Here is a 16,791-nt window from a genome sequence, read left to right on the forward strand (position 1 = left end):
ATACAGAATACAAAGCCAGATCTATTCCATTGTTAATTGAGCTACCCCGTGAGTTTGACAAGTGGTGAATTAAGTAATATTCACCAGGAGCTTTCTTAGGGACTAAACCTAGGGGAGAAACCCGCAAGTTCTATCTAGATAACTCACTGAATGGCCTCGCTACCCTATTCTCATTTAATTCCCGTGTAATCTTTTTCATTACAATATGGTCCATTTCCACTAAGGACTTCAAATTTTTAGACATCACATCACATCACTCTTTTCTGGTCCTTGGAGGGGGCATGGGTCAGCATTCCCATGTTGACCTTGTCTGTAGCTGCATCAGAAAGTCATTAGTTGGCTCTCTAGCCCTTAAAGGAGCACACACTTTTTCCAACAAAATGCCCCCACTGCATAATGTGCGGAGAGGCCATTAGTATACTGTATTTCTTTATGCTATACATATATATATATATAACAAAGTCAATATAGCAAAATAAAGAATGGTAATGTGTATCAAGAGTGATTTAATGTTTCCAATCCTTCATTCAGCTGTTCTTGATGAACAGGGAACAGTTCAAGGTTGGGTAATTTTTTTTGTTGGTAGTTTTGCACCAAGGAAATACTCCTAAATAACCTTGAACCTTCATTGTTGCTGTCTTTGACTGAATTAAACCATCTTTATTATTTCTGTAAAACAATGTATCTGCTGGCAATTATCATGCAGAAGGATTAAATCTGTGCTGATATCCCCTTCTCCTATTAAGATCAACATGGAATACACAGGGAAGAAAGAATTTAGCCCACAGCGTTCTTTGCATTACTTTAACTATAGAATAGTTTCATACTATAATCCCATTAAAGTTCAATGGTTAAACACATTATGAATGTGCTATTATATGCTGCTTAACTCTCCTAGCAGCAGCACGAGCTGCATGAAATGCATCTCTAATTTTTTGTCAGCCAATATTAATTTGTCACATTAGGAAACAGAGCAGTCAGTATTTGCTGTATCAGACAATAATCACAACTGTTTAGCTTTAGTTTCTTTATTCAAAATCATTTTTATATAGAGAAGTTTATTCCACCCCCAAGGAATCAGTTCTTGGTGAAATTCAGTCAGTATAGTTATGGTAAACTCTTAACTATATTTATTTAAGAAAATAACATGTCTATGTCCCTCATACTAGGATAAGGTCTATAAGAAACAAATGTAACATTAGCTACCATATAATGAAGAAAAGACAAAACAATAATCTTAAATTCTAAATATACAGCAAATTAAAAAAAAAAATCTTTCTTATGGGTTTTGTCTTGATCCAAAACTTATCTCTTGAAATGTAATGAAACACTAACAAATGGCTCTACATAAGTTGAATAGTTTAATGATTGTGGGAATGTATCTGAAACATGAGAGCTTCTGATTTTTCAATAGAAAAAGTTATACAAAACTTCAAACTACTAGTCTATACTGTTAAAAATCATTACAGTATACAGCTAAAGGTTGGTTACAAGAGTCTTTATTTTGCAAACTATACATAACAGTAAAAAAGAAAATGCATTATACTTTTTAATATTACATAAGATAAACATTAAATTTAGTATTTAAATGTGTAGAAATCAAATGCAAAGAATAAATTGATTTTCCTGTCATTTAACTGCAGATGGAAATCCGGGAAACCAGTGATCCCCTGTTGAAATTACACAATCAGTCGTGTAATATTACATAGGTTGTTTCAGTTTTATTGTGGGCAGAAAGCCATATAGGTCTGATATGCATGAAGGTGTTGGAGTTCCAAAACGTCTACACAATTAATTAACATGCTAACATAAATACAGTGATTAAAGTAATTTTCTCTACAGTCAAATCTTAAGTGCTACTCTACACAATAATCATAAGCTAGTCCACATGGTAATTACATAACAATAGAAAAAAATTAAAATAACCCATTTTCTTCATTCCAGCAGCAGTACCTATACTGGTATTAATTTGGTAATTGGGTGTGCTTAGCTATTGCCTAACAGCCTATATTGGTATGCATGCTAAAACCTCTCTATTTCTATTTTTGCAAGGCACCTTACCATACGTTCTCTAAATTTCTGCACTAATAACAGAAAAGGAGTTGAATTAAGATAAAGATGAGAACTATTTTCTGAAATAGAAAAACTAAGTGGTATGATTAGGGGGGGGTTAGAACTGTCTTGGGGAAAGTTCCAGTACTCTCAAGTACAGTAATGTTTAAATGTACTATATTTTACACAAAGTTTTTCAATTTAAAATATTTTATGCTAATCTTCTTGTTAGAGATATAGAAATAAAAAAGGGTAAAATCATCATGCTGCTTGAGTAAATAACTAAGTCTATATGAGTTTGACATTAAAAGAAAAATGAAAAAAAGGACAACAAAAGTTTAGATTTGTAGAATCAATACCTGTCCATGTTTACTGCTTTTGATAAACATCCTTTCAAGAACCTAGACATTTCCTAATAAAAAATATAACTATAAATGCAAACACAAAGGAGGGCCTTACATTATTTTCTCCTATGTGACAGTCACAGCACACCTCTGGTTAAAGGTTTGCGAGATGCTACTTGTGTGTTGAAATTTCTATTGTAATAAGTTGTCGATTCAGGTCATGCACAATTATGAAATCTATTACATGGCCTAAATCACTTGCAAAGTGAAAGCCGCCTTAACATATAACTGAACTCATGTTTAATGAGGCCACCCAAAGTTCCAAACAATATCATTTTCATGGAAGTTTTTAAAAGTTTGGTTGTCCTTGCACATTTATTTTTGCAGTAGCACATCACATTTCCTTCTTCAGGCTAGACTTCCAATGTGTTTTCTTCTGCTCAAAGGCATATAAAAACTCAAAAGCACATAATATAATGATTCTTATTTAAACAAAGAAAGTCTATGACTCCAGCTGCAATATTTGAAATAATCATACAAAATATACACGTTGTTTAGAATCCTTTTGATCTTGGAGAGCAAAGGAATTTTCTATGAGATGTCACCTTTTGAATTTTAGAAAGGAAGAATTCATTGACCTCTAATATTGTCAAATGTATCCATCATGATCGTCATCATCCACATCATCATCACCTTCATCCTCATCATCATCCTCATCATCAATTTCATCTTCATCATTCATTATATCATCTTCGTCATCCTCATCATCTGTCCATTCATGAAAATCACCACTGGCAAAATCGCCTGAGATCTCTAAATCAATAGCTAAAAAAAAAGTGTAAAAATTATACTATAGTGATAGGAACGCATGGTTATAGAACTAGCTGGCTTTAGGTCAGTTGATTTAAATTAAATAATGAGGTAAAGTAAAAAAGTAATACCACTGATATCAATAGTTCCTGATGTTCACAGAAGGAACTACTTTTTTTACACTGTATAATTACACTGTGGAACTCACTGCCACAAAGTTGTTGAGGCCACAAATTCATTAAGATTAAAAAAGGATTAAATATTTATCTGGCGCTCAAGAATATCCAAAGTTAGCATTAATGATAACAATATTTTGGATGGAAATGGTTCAAGCTAATCTCTCACTATTAGAGATCAGGATGAGGCTAATATAGGGGGCAGTTAAATCCACATATGCCTACCGTGGGGTTCCTACATCACCTTCTGAAATACCCGGTACTGGCCTTTGTCAGAGACAGGATACTGGACTAGATGGACCTTGAGTATGATCAAGTATGGCAATTCTTATGTTCCTTTTACTGTGTATATTAGCCCACTGTTCCAGTGCCAGGGCTTTTTCTTAGTCTTAAATTGCAAGTGTAAAACTTCCATTTTGGCTTCAAATTGTGGGGTGTCAATTTAAATAATTATGAGATATAAGCTACTCTTTAGTGAGCACTTTGATTGGGGTTAAGAGAGAGGTGATCTCTTTTACTTAAGTAATTAAAGAATTGTTGAGTTGAGTTCAGTAGAATGCTGGGTACCCAACTTGATTTTATCAGGTACTGCTGGGGCTGGTAGTGCTTTATTTTAACTATCCTATTCAGAGCAGAATAAGCACTATCCACATTACTTGGTAGATAGGCTGTCTCTATTTATAACTATCAGCATGATAGATGCTACAGAAATTAGTGAAATAAATAAATAAAAATAATTACAAATTGACTTCTAAATCTGTGTTGTTTGGTCCCAGTCCTATTGTCACTGAAGACATTAAGAGCTTGACCACTGACTTCAAAGGAAAGAGAGAGTCTAATTTAATAATGAGCAAGAATTCTTCCACTTACCACAGTCTGCAGCACCATTTGTTCTGGAACCTGTTACCTCATTACCATATCTGTCAACACACCAGCACTGCCCTGCACTTCCATGGCATTGACTTGGTTTGTAATACCCATCTTCATCACATAATGGGATGTACTGCCCTATGATACATAAAGATTAAATTATAACATTAGCAATCACCTGTACAGAATAAACCAATATTCTACATTACACCAGAAGCGAAATAAAAAATAAACAACCATGTCTTATCTCTGTTCAATGTCCTCCCTGATTGACTTACTCTGTTACTGAGGTCAGCCAAGAAGAGTTTTATACGTAATACATTTGCCCCTTCCTCCTTATTCATAGAGGGAGAGCAGATATCAAATATGTGAGCCTCTCTTTGACTGATCTCAAGAATGGATATGCCCAGTCCATTAAGGAGTATCCTCTTTCCTCTTTCAAGCTCCTCATTGATTCTCTGACAACTGCTTCTTACTATACATCAGAGTCCCTGAATGTCATAGCCAAAATCTTGAATGCCATATGTTGACGCCAGGCTAGATAGGGAGTAGCTCAGATGTCTAAATGTTAAGTTCTGCAACCTGTGCTGCCATGGCTTCCATGCTATTGTTACTCAAGCGAGGTAGATCAAAGCTAGTTTGGGTATGTCTACACATACTTCGGACACATCTCTGACTTCAGTATAGATGTAATCACTGTCAACTATTGTGGTGATTCAAAAGAAAGTATAGAATTCATCGTATTCTCCCAAAGCTGTGTTGATAATGCAGTGCTAAGATGAGCAAAAACAAAAAACCATGTATTTCTGTGACTAAAGTAAGCACCTGTGATTTGAAATATGCTCACAGAGCAAACCTGTGAAGTAAGAGGGCACATTTTTATGTAGTACTTTTTCAGAGTAGACACACTTTTTAAAGTACAAGTATGGGAGTTTTTAGCAATGAATGAATATGATTTTTGTTCTATATATTTATTTTAACAGACACATTTTTTAGGTTTTTCTACCTTGGTAGTCACACTATGTCTTACTGAAATGTCCTAATTAATGGTAGTCACAGCTTGGGTGAAATCTTGTCAATGGGAGTTTTGCTACTGACTTCAATGGGGTCAGAATTTCACCCCTGGATCCTAGCCATGCTAGTCATTGGTTTGGATGTTTGCAGTTCTTCAGATTTTTAATTTCACCAAAACAGAATAGTAGTTTTTTAGTGAACTAGGAACCTTAAGCTAAATACTGTAACACTAAAATGTTGATAACAGATTACATTTATTTGCCTATTTAACTCATATTTACAAAATACCCAGGCAAATGGACCATGCAAATGAACCCTTGTACAGAGCCCCACTGAAATTAACAGGTCAATTGCAAGCACAGCAATTATAGAGTTATAGAATCAGAACCTTAATTTTTTATTTTTAAGTAAAAGGCAAAATAATTCTATAATAATTTTGTCCTTGAAATAATCAGATGTTCTTTGAAGAACTGTAAATGGTAACTAAATCACAATTAAAATGTATTGTCAGTACTGTAAAATGCATGAGATATTTTTAATCAGAGCAATTTAAAACTAACATCTCAAATGGGTTTGCCTATGTCTTTTACTCCAGCTTTTATAAAGACTGCTAATGCTGAAATTTAGATTTTATATCCAAAATAAAAGTTATGGAAATGAAACATTTTTGATACAATATGGAATTTTTCATAACAAAGATTTCAATTACTTACATAAATATTAGAGTTAAATATCAGCAAAAATGTTAATTTAGGATTACTTAAGTCTTTTTTCCTAATAACTGTAAAAATGTACAGTCTATCAGGGTAATAAAATGGATATAATATCTTTCAGTAGGTAATGTAATAAAACTAAGTTTAATAGCTTTCAAAAACTTCATAAATTTTGTTGCTAGAATTTAGTGTGGTCTATCTTTGTTGGATTAATATTGATTTTATATAGCTGTTTCACTAGGGTTATTTATGTAAGCAATAAAACCTTCAAAAGAATGATCTATGGCTCACCTAGGAGCTTCTTTCCTCCTTGCTGCTTCTGAATGTTGCTGAGCTCTGTCTGGCAAGGTGGGTCTGAAATGACATTAACATGTTAAATAGATTACATCTGATCAAAAGAAGAAAGTTGGATGATTGAGTTTTCACCAGTTTTTATACTTCAGGTTTCTTCTAATTATTGCCATTAAGAAACATATACATCCTCCCTTAGTAGATTTTGCATTTCACATACTCAGATTAGATCTTTCCAAAGCTGCACCTGAGAAAGAGCGTTTTTAACCTAGATATCAAAGCCTGATAGATCTAATAAGACAACCTTAAAAAAAAAAAAAAGAGTACTTGCACCTAGCTAGAAAGACACATAAGAAACTGATAGATAAGGGGGAGTTGTGTATGTGTTTGTGTGTATATGTACTCAGAAAATAGGGCGTGTATTAATGTTAAATATTAGATTGTTTAAAATTGCCATGCTCTTTCTGAGGCCATAAAAATCATTGTCTCTTGTAAGAAGATCTCCTAAATGTGAACATTTTTAAGGAAACCTTTTCATATGAGATTTTAAGATAAAGCACATGTGCAGTAAACCAAATTGTATATTCATGGATGGAATGTGTATATCATGGTAGCATGAAAGTTGTAAAAGTTATCCCTTAAATATCCCTTTAAGGCAGTTTAGATATTACAGTGTTGGGACCTGTGTAAGAGTACAATGCAACTTCTATTGAAGCCAATAGGAAAACTTCCATTAACCCTCACTGCGAGTAGGATTGGACTTTAACAACCGAAAATAGATGAGAAAATAGAATGTAAATTCAGGGTGCAGATGTGCAGTGAAGGAAAAAATGTTCTAGAGCTAGATTCTGGCCTCAGATGTAGGTAATTCTATTAATATGTGTAGTTAAAAGCAAGATTGACCAACTTTCCTTTAATAAATATATTTCCCAAATGTTTTGATACCAAAGGATATGATCTATATCATAGTGGTGACCAGAATAAGTAAATGAACTCATTCTATTAATACAGTAACTGAGTCACCACTTTCTCTGTTGAAATTTGTAGGATTTTGGTTCTACTATGGCAATTTAAGGCCCCAATTTTGCAGACCCCTGTATCCACACACAAGCTGAAGGACTGAGGCTTAGAAATAACTGAAATCTAACTAAATAATTAGAGATGGCTCTGAGCTGCAGAATATGGATTCAAATTCTCAATTCCCCAAACTTCCGGGTTATGGTTTGCTCGATTCTTCAAAAACAATATTTAATTTTCTGCAACTATGAAACTTATCTCTAAAAAGCTAAGTCAGAGCACTACAGGCACTTCCTTGGAAAAAAAGAAAGCCGTGAATGCATGTATACTACTGTACAGAAAGATAGAGAATGAAGGCTAGCACTTCTCTTTGAACACTGCATACGACATATAAGAAATTACAGGGTCACTACTGAGGCATTTTCCTTTCGGAATCAGTAGTATTCTTGTGGCATGTAGTCTGAGGTCAATGGAGCTTGTAGGACAGATGACATGGAGTATGCTTTTAGCCTAGATTGTCCCCTAGGCAATATCCTATGAAATCTCAAATTCAATCAATACTAACTTATTTAAATAAACAACCTATCATGCTTATTTAGTGACAGGGTAGCCTCATGTGTGGTATAGAAGCTATATATATCAGCAGCCCTTTTGTATTATTCATGAGATCTGATCTAACAGAATAAATACAAACTGGAATCCAATAGCGACCTCTCATACAGATCAGGCTGTATTTACTCTTGGCTTTACATTTCAAATCACATTTTAAATTGTATTTTAAGAAGATACATATGTATGAGCTTAGAAAGGTTGCGGTTAAAATTCTAGCCCCACTGAGGTCAATGGGCATTTTGCCATGGACTTCAGTGGGGCCAGGATTTCACCCTAAATATGCAAGGATTCAGTTTGGAATAAAATCCCTAAAAACTGCCTCTTCTTCTAAGATGCTGCTCACAGGGATCTTAGAGCAAGAAAGAATGTCCAAGGGATGTATTTTCTCTGGAATCAAACATTGAAATTCTCTGCCTCTGAACCCAGCTAAACTTCTGACCATCACTGGATGTTTTCTACCTTTACAGGAACAGTCAATGAACATTATCTTGTATTTTAAAATACACCTCTACCCCGATATAACGCTGTCCTTGGGAGCCAAAAAATCTTACCGCGTTATAGGTGAAACCGCGTTATATCAAACTTGCTTTGATCCACTGGAGTGCGCAGCCCTGCCCCCCTGGAGCACTGCTTTATTGCGTTATAGCCGAATTCGCGTTATATCGGGGTAGAGGTGTATAGCCATTTATTTTTAATGGCTTCTGATTTTGAGAAATGTTTTTATGGGAACTGAAGCTACTCAGCACCTTGCGGATATTTACCATCTTTCAGAAAAAGTTCCGCTATCAGTCATGTTGGTTACAGATATTAACTGTTAACTGCTCATTTTTACCACTGTTATTCCTCATGTTTTATATAAGTTTGAACTATAACCCTTCAGAAATTGCTTCTTTCCCACACCTAGGACTTAAAGACAAGGGTCCAGATATCTAGTGATTATTATTAACATACACAAGTGTGGTTAAGAGTAATGTCTTTTAACTTCGCTAAAAGCTGCTATATCTCAGACTTGTTATTGCATATGGTTACATCCATTTATTTTAAGTGTTTGAAATTCTGCTGTCCATACAACTGAGATAATATTGGGGAAATGGAAGAAACAAAGGGTGATACACAACTTCCAAAAAAGATGGGTAATGTGCTGAATGAGAAGGAACTTGCCCAATAAAGTATATGTATTGAGCTCTAGGGAAAAAAATCCGAAAACAGGAATACAAAGATACACATATAAAAGTTGATGCAGGGCAGTTTTAATATTATGTACTGAGCCTAAATAATCCTAATCACTTATCACAATAGATCTAAAATGAATAATTAGAAAATATGAAATACCACTAAGCAATAAGAAAGGTAACAGTATGGGTAAATTACTTACCTGTAATTCTGCTTCTCTGAAGATACAATCTTGCAGGATTCTCACTACTGGGCTTTAGCTTCTTAGTACAAAACTGACAGATTTCTCTTAGCAGATAAAGCTTTCCAGTCCTAAAAGAGTGGTAGCAAGGTAGAGCTCGAGCTGAATCCCTATGGGCTGACACATGCCACCCTTGCCAAGTATAAATGCTGCCATCTTTATCTTTCAATCAGTTCCAGTGAGTGGGAGGCAATACTCCCTCAGATTCCTGGACTGATTTTAACTCAAAATCAGTGGTGTTAGCTTCTGTAAAGACTAAGGAAATGTAGAATCATTTCTTGCACAGTCACTATGCTGGTGCTCCTCTGGAACAAAAAAGAACTTGGCATCAGATGAGTCCTGCTCATCTGAATAACAGGCCTCATTGCCCTGATCTTCAGCCAGCTCTCATCCAAACAGTGGAGTGGTCTAGATGACAGGATGGTGGTGGAGTGGCCTGCATTGTGGTAAGTGCTCCATGAGCCACTAACACTAGCTGTGCTGAAGCCTTTAATGCAAGAGGCACCTGTGTTGAGGCCAGGGCTTCCTGTGCCAAGAGTGCTGACCCTTGAGGCATTTGCATGCAAATATGCCAAGAGAGCCTACCCTGCCAACACAGAGAGAGGGGAATATTTAAAAGTGAGTACTGTGGGCCTTGCAGAGGATCAGGACAGATTATGTCCAATTTCCCAGTTTATACTGGACTCACTATTTCCCCCCATCTCTGCTTCAAGTGCATTAATGCAGGGGGAATGGGAAATCTGGAGACCTGTTATAGAGTCACCTGGAGGGAGGGGCTTCAACAGAAGTGCATCAAGGAGTTGCCAGAATACACCTTGTGCTTCCTGCCTTGGACTCCTGTAAGGATTTTCAGCTCATTCAAAGTACATTTGCTTGTCAGTGATGCTTGTTGGAGCCTTTCTGTTGTTGATACAGGGTATTTTGGTGGTGAGACCACTCTGGTGTGCATACTGATGCTGGGTCTGGTACAGTAGCACTAGCACTCCAATCTGCTCCTCAGTTGTCTTGGGGAAGTCAGGCTTCAGCTTTCAGGGTCTACCCTTTGATGGACTTACAGGAATCTCTTTACGTGCCTTAGTAAAGGCTTGAGGTGTACATCACACTTCTTCAGTGCCATCTACAAATATATAAGACCCCTACAATCTGAGGAAGATGACATAAGAAAGATGGAGCTCAGTCTTTGTCATTTTTTTGTACCACAGACTAGGTCTGAAGACATTACATGGTCTTGCATCCTCCTTACTTACTATATCCTGCAAAAGAAAAAAAAAGGGTATAAATGCATCGAGAGATGCACTGGGCTAATAGACTGAAGTGGTAAGCAGCAATGGAGAGATACTGAGGTTCCTAACAAACTTTGGCATTCTAGCATCTAGATTCAGGCACTGGTGCACCAAGAGCACTGCTGCCATAATGATGAAGCACTGGCAAAAAAGAAAAAACAGTCACTAGAATGTCCAAAAGGCCAAAGACTAGCGGTGCATCAGCATTAAGGTGGGCAATGAAGCATTAAAGCAGGTGTCAAAGCACAAAGAAAATAAGTGCTAAAGGCAGGTGCTGAAGCACTTAGATAAACTCAGAAGCACTAAACCACCTGGCCTAGAAGCAGAAGTGCGACCAAGAAAAGATATGATAAGCATCGCTGAGATCCAGAGGAGTGTTGGCGCAACAGTAAATGTGCAGGGAGCACTTTTTCTGCTCAAGAAGGAACTGACTGGAATGTATGGAAAGCAGTGTTAATAATCAACATGGGGTGGTGTGCAAATAGCCACTAAGAGCTAGTTTACTATCCACTTTGTTTTTACTTTCCTCAAGGGCGAAACACCCCCAAACATCCTACGGATTGGGGTAATCCCACTGGATTTGCACTAAGAAGTTGAGACCAAGGAGTGAGACTCCTGCATAGATGGTAGCTTTAACAACTTTGTCTTAAATATATATAGGCATTGAAGCCTTTGTGATATATTACATAGGTTGCATTCTTGTATTCACTTTGAACACAATCAATAGCAGTTATCAAGATCTGTACACTGTGTATTGGAGCTGTAAAATTGCACAGAAAAGAGCTACAAAGGTAGCTGAATACAGAGAGCTGGCGACATGACTTACAACTTTTTATTAATGGAAACTTACTCAATGAACGTTACAAGGACACCATTAATCTTCTCTACCTAATAATTCTATCACAATTAACAATTAGAGAAATATTTAGATTATGCAATCCAGCAATACAGAAAAACATTACATTACATTACATTACAAGGCTTAGCATAAAACTGAAATTTTGAAATTTACTATTAGAGGATTGTGTGGCTTGTTCATTCTAAGGGGAAACAATTATGCATAAAAGGGCTAATAATAGGTAGCTGACAAAGAGAACAGTGACTCTCTCATATTTAGGTCTGGCAATGGGAGGAGAAGACAGGTTTTGGTGGTAGTGTTAATTTTGGGAAGGGGTGCACGGAAGTGTTCTAAATGTTCAAGGAGTTGCCAGAACTGAAATTTCACATCATTACTGGTGTTGAGGCATTATATGCCCACTCTCAGCCAAGCTGCTGATAACACCAGCAATCTAATCTCTTTTAAATCAGCACCTTGTTGTGCCATCATAGGCAAGGGGGTGGGGAAACGAGGGAGGAGGATAAAACCTTGTGATGGCCAGTCCCTTTGCTGGATTCTGAGACAGGGAGAGAACTCTCCACTAAATGCTGCTGATAGGTTCGACTCCATTTTTAACTTTTTTATTACTATGACTAAGGTACATATACATCAGACCCTGATTAGCAGTATCCTGATCAGTTGTTTTTATACACAGTGTCTATAGAGTGTAGACTTCAAAACTGACCATAACTATCCCATGGAAGTGCCCTTTGCACAATGGGTGAAAAGTATGCTTTATACATACATCAGTGGTCCCCAAACAGAGGGGCATGCTCCCCGAGTGGGGCATGGCAGGGCCCAGGCCAGGCCCCATGAGGGAGTGGGAAGGGAGTGCCACTCAGCCCTACTCTGCCCCCAGCTCCACTCCGGTCCACGACCCAGTCCGCAGCTGTGGCCCTGGCTACGTGGCCCTGCTCCCAGCCCCTGCTCTTGGTCACCAGCTCCCGGCCCCCGCTCTCAGCTGTCTGTTCCCAGCTGTGACTCCACTCCTGGGGAGGGGGAAAACACACTCTATTACTGGTAAGGGGGGGTGCGAGAAATACAGTTTGGGGACCACTGATATATACAGTATAAAACTGGCAGGAGAACCAATTGGTAGAAAAACAAAAAATTGTGATAAATTTGATCTTACAGGTTGTAACATGACAGGACTTTTTCAGACAACTGAAAAAATATGCACCCCTCAAAATATTCATAATTTAATCTAAAATAACTGTATTCTTTAAAAAGAACTGGTTATGTTCTTTAATAAGCAACTTGAGATGGAGGATACTTCATTTATTGAAGCAGTACACTACTTCTAAAAATGAAAAAAAAAAGACAGTCCTATTATAAAGCAAGATTGTTTGGAAGATGAAATCTTGACCTTTTGCACTAGTTAGTTCAATAGTTATCAATATGCTTATATTTGATAGCATGTTTTAAATAGGAAAGAAGGCAGTTAGCCAAAATATATCCCCAGAAGTATCCTTATTTTTGTTCAGATTTATAATTGAGAGTTTAAGAGTCTGACCCTGCAATGTGGTAAGAGTCTTCAACTCCCAGTGAAGTCAGGATTAAGCCTTAATAATGAACGTTAATGGGACTTAAGTAGGGGATTTTCATAGGCATAAATGACACAATTGTGCACATAAGGTAAAAGTTTCAGAAGTGCTTCAGTGAGTAGGAATAAAAGTTCCACTGAAAGGCATTTTCAACTTACTTTCAGTGGCACTTAGGTGCTTGACTGCCATTTGTTCCTTTGAAAACCTCATCCTAAATCTTGCAAATAAGAAGCTCAGTGGATGCATTTCAATTTTCTGTTCCGTTTCAGCTAAGAAACAGTGAGCAGGCTTTTCAAAAATCTTATTCTAATTCATTTTTTTATTTTCTAACTTATGGAATATGTCATTCAGATATAAAATTGTTATTTGAGTTTAATTTAATTTACATTAGTGGACAATTAAGAAAGGATTGCCTCTAGATATTTTGAGCTACTATTTTCTTAACCTTCTCTTCAAGAAGTTATCAAGAGTTTAAGCTAGGTCCTGAAAATCAGTGGCTTTATGGCCCAATGAATGCAAATAACCTTATGCATAACATTGAATTTCTTTCAGTTAAAATGTTATAACCTGGTAGTAAAAAAGTTAATAAAAAGTTAATTTTATAATGTGGGAAAAACGAGAGAAAATAAATGCTAATAATTTTGTCCTTTTATTTTGGTCCTTCTCTTTCCTCTCTGTGGCGGTTGGTAACAGAAACAATGCTTCTATCAAAGCATTAATTGCTCTTTTACATTTTATTTAGAATTTCTTGACTCTCAGCTAAGTTTCTCCAGATCAGCTTGGTTTTTAGCTTTCTTTTTCACTTTATATTCACAGTGGCTCAAAACCTTTAAACAAATTCATAGCATAGCACTTAAGTGCTTGTAATTCACTATAAACTTTTTAACATGTTCCCAAAAGATAAAACAGTACAATAAGGTCAGTCAGCATCTGCAAGTTATTCTCATCTTTTACCTTGCTGTCTCTGGAAGCAGTAGCACCACTCATTGTTAGATATCAAACTGTCCTTGTACGTGTCACAAGAATTGAAGAATGCCTTGGTGCACTGTTCATTCTTGTCAAGGTAAATGCTTCCAAGCTCTGACTGGTCTAACAGCAGGTCATAGTTCGTATCAAGTCTGTTAAACATCCAGCCAAGGGAGTCCTTGCAAATTGGCAAAATGCTGGTATCAAATCCTAAGAGGTAAAAATATAAAGAAATCAGATAACAGTAAAAGATACAGCTGGTGCTAAACTCAGCCAAGGAAAGAAAGTGCTGTGTCATGGATATGGCTTTACTGGAATAGACACAGTACATAAATAGTGAATGTTATTGATAGCCTGTGTATAAGTAATATGCTAACTTTATAAAAAAACATCAATAACTTTATCTGTTAAAATTAGCTCCCCCATCATGCTCAAAGCATTCAAAAATATGACCCTTTCCCCAAAATTTTTATACAGGAAACACACATTGGAGAATAATAAATGATCTAGAGTGATTTTCAGGAAAGTAATTCTCTTAAGGGATTTTAATGACATCATAAATCAGGGGAATGGAGCTCGAATCGTTTGTGATGTTCACAGAACCAGGAAAAAGGAGTACATTCAGTGTAACTCATTGCAGCCCATTTGTTACTTCCTATGATATGCATTAAATACTTTAAAAGGCTATTCTCATCCTTAGCAACACTTTAAAAATTATAACTTATCAACAGCATGCACTAAGAATATTACTCAAAAAACAATGTATTCATTCCTTCTTCCCATATGCCTGACCGGTATAGTTAAGCCAGCCTAAGTTCCTCAGGTAGACAGCACCATGTTGATAGAAAAATTATTCCATCAACCTAGCTACCGCCTTTTGGGGAGGTGGATTACCTATGCTGATGGGAGAATCCGTTTCATCAGCATAGGTAGTGTCTACACTGAAGCGCTACAGCAGCACAACTGCAGAGGCATGGCTGTGCCACTGTAAGTTTTTAAGTGTAGATAAGCCCCAAGTTGGCAGGGTCTGACAAAATACATCATAGAATGCTTACGGAACTGCCTGAAGAGCTCTCTGAGCCATGCGTAATTATCTTTGAAAACTTGTGGAGGACAGGAGAGAAATTCCAGAGAATTGGAAAAGGGCAAACATAGCACCACTTTATAAAAAGAGAATAAGGACAACCCAGGGAATTATAGAACAGTCATCTTAACTTTGGTACCCAGAAAGATAATGGAGCAAATAATCAATCCATTTGTAAGCACCCAGAAGATAATAAGGTGATAAGTAACAGTCAACATATAGTTGTCAAAAATAAATTATGTCAAACTAACCTAATATCCTTCTTTGACAGGGTAACAAACTTTGTGATAGTGGGGAAGCAGCAGATGTAATATATCTCAACTTTAGTAAGGCTTTTGATACTGTCTCACACGACCTTCTCATAAACAAACAAGGGAAATGCAACTTAGATAGAGTTACTAGACAAACCTAATATAAGGTGGGTGCACAACTCAGAGTATTTATCAGTGTTTCACACTCACGCTAGGAGGACATACCAAGTGGGGTCCTACAGGTATCTGTCCTGGGTCCAGTTTTATTCAATATTTTCATAAATGATTTGGATAATGGCATAGAGAGAACATTTATAAAATTTGTAGACGATGCCAGGCTGGGATGGGCTGTAAGTACTTTGGAGGACAAGATTAGAATTCAAAATGATCTTGACAAACTGGAGAAATGGTCTGAAATAAATAGGATGAAATTCAAGAAGGAATAAGCAACTGCCCATATACAAAATAGGAAATGACTGCCAACAAAGTACTGCAGGAAAGGATCTGGGGGTTTTAGTGTAACACAAACTAAATACAAGTCAACAATGTAATACCACTGCAAAAAAAAGTGAACATAATTCAGAGATTTTTTTATGGAAGATGCAAGAAGTAATTATTCCACGCTACTCAGCACTAATAAGGCCTCATCTGGAGTACTGTGTCCAGTTCTGGGCACCACACTTTGGGAAAGATGTGGATAAACTGGAGAAAGTCCAGAAGAGAGCAAAAAAATTATTAAAAGTCTAGAAAGCGGTTCTCAACTAGGTGGTACACAAAGGTCTTCCAGGGGATACATCAACTCATCTAGATATTTGCTTAGTTTTACAACAGGCTACATAAAAAGCAGTAGCAAAGTCAGTACAAACTAAAATTTCATATGGACAAAATGAGGAAGTAAGCAATTTTTCAGTAATAGTTTAGTATTTTTGTCTGATTTTGTAAGCAAGTAGTTTTTAAGTGAGGTGCAACTTGAGGTGCGCAAAACAAATCAGACATCTGTAAGGGGTACAGTAGTCTGGAAAGGTTGAGAACCACTGGTCTAGAAAACATGAGCTATGAGGAAAGATTAAAAAATGGGTTTGTTTAGTCTGGAGAAGAGAAGACTGATGGGGGACATGGCAACACTCTTTAAGTACATAAAAGGTTTTTATAAAGAGGAGGGTGATAAATTGTTCTCCTTAAGCACTGAGGAGAGGACAGAAGAAATGAGCTTAAATTGCAGCAAGGGAATTTAGGTTGGACATTAGGAAAAACTTCCTGTCAGGATGGTTAAGCTCTGGAGCATATTACCTAGGCAGGTTGTGGAATCTCCATCACTGGAGGTTTTTAAGAACAGGTTAGACAAACACCTGCCAAGCACGGTCTAGATCAGGGGTCGGCGACCTTTCAGAAGTGGTGTGCCGAGTCTTCATTTATTCACGCTAATTTAAGGTTTCACCTACCAGTAATACATTTTAACATTTTTAGAAGGTC

General features: G+C 36.7%; 1 protein-coding gene across 2 annotated transcripts in view; it reads right to left on the reverse strand.

Annotated features, from left to right (window-relative positions):
• Positions 1-1,483: 1,483 nt before the first annotated feature.
• SPOCK3 (SPARC (osteonectin), cwcv and kazal like domains proteoglycan 3) overlaps positions 1,484-16,791 on the reverse strand; it is a 399,722-nt gene continuing 384,414 nt past the window's right edge. For both annotated transcript variants that reach the window (XM_034771585.1, XM_034771584.1), the window contains 4 exons: positions 13,972-14,193; positions 6,271-6,333; positions 4,253-4,390; positions 1,484-3,221 (listed from right to left, as the gene is read on the reverse strand). In XM_034771585.1, the coding sequence (XP_034627476.1) occupies positions 3,046-3,221; positions 4,253-4,390; positions 6,271-6,333; positions 13,972-14,193 (599 nt within the window). In that variant the 3' untranslated portion in view covers positions 1,484-3,045. The remainder of the gene's footprint in view (positions 3,222-4,252; positions 4,391-6,270; positions 6,334-13,971; positions 14,194-16,791) is intronic.

The sequence above is a fragment of the Trachemys scripta genome, chromosome 5, assembly GCF_013100865.1.
Source record: "Trachemys scripta elegans isolate TJP31775 chromosome 5, CAS_Tse_1.0, whole genome shotgun sequence".
In the NCBI taxonomy this organism is placed as follows: Eukaryota; Metazoa; Chordata; order Testudines; family Emydidae; genus Trachemys; species Trachemys scripta.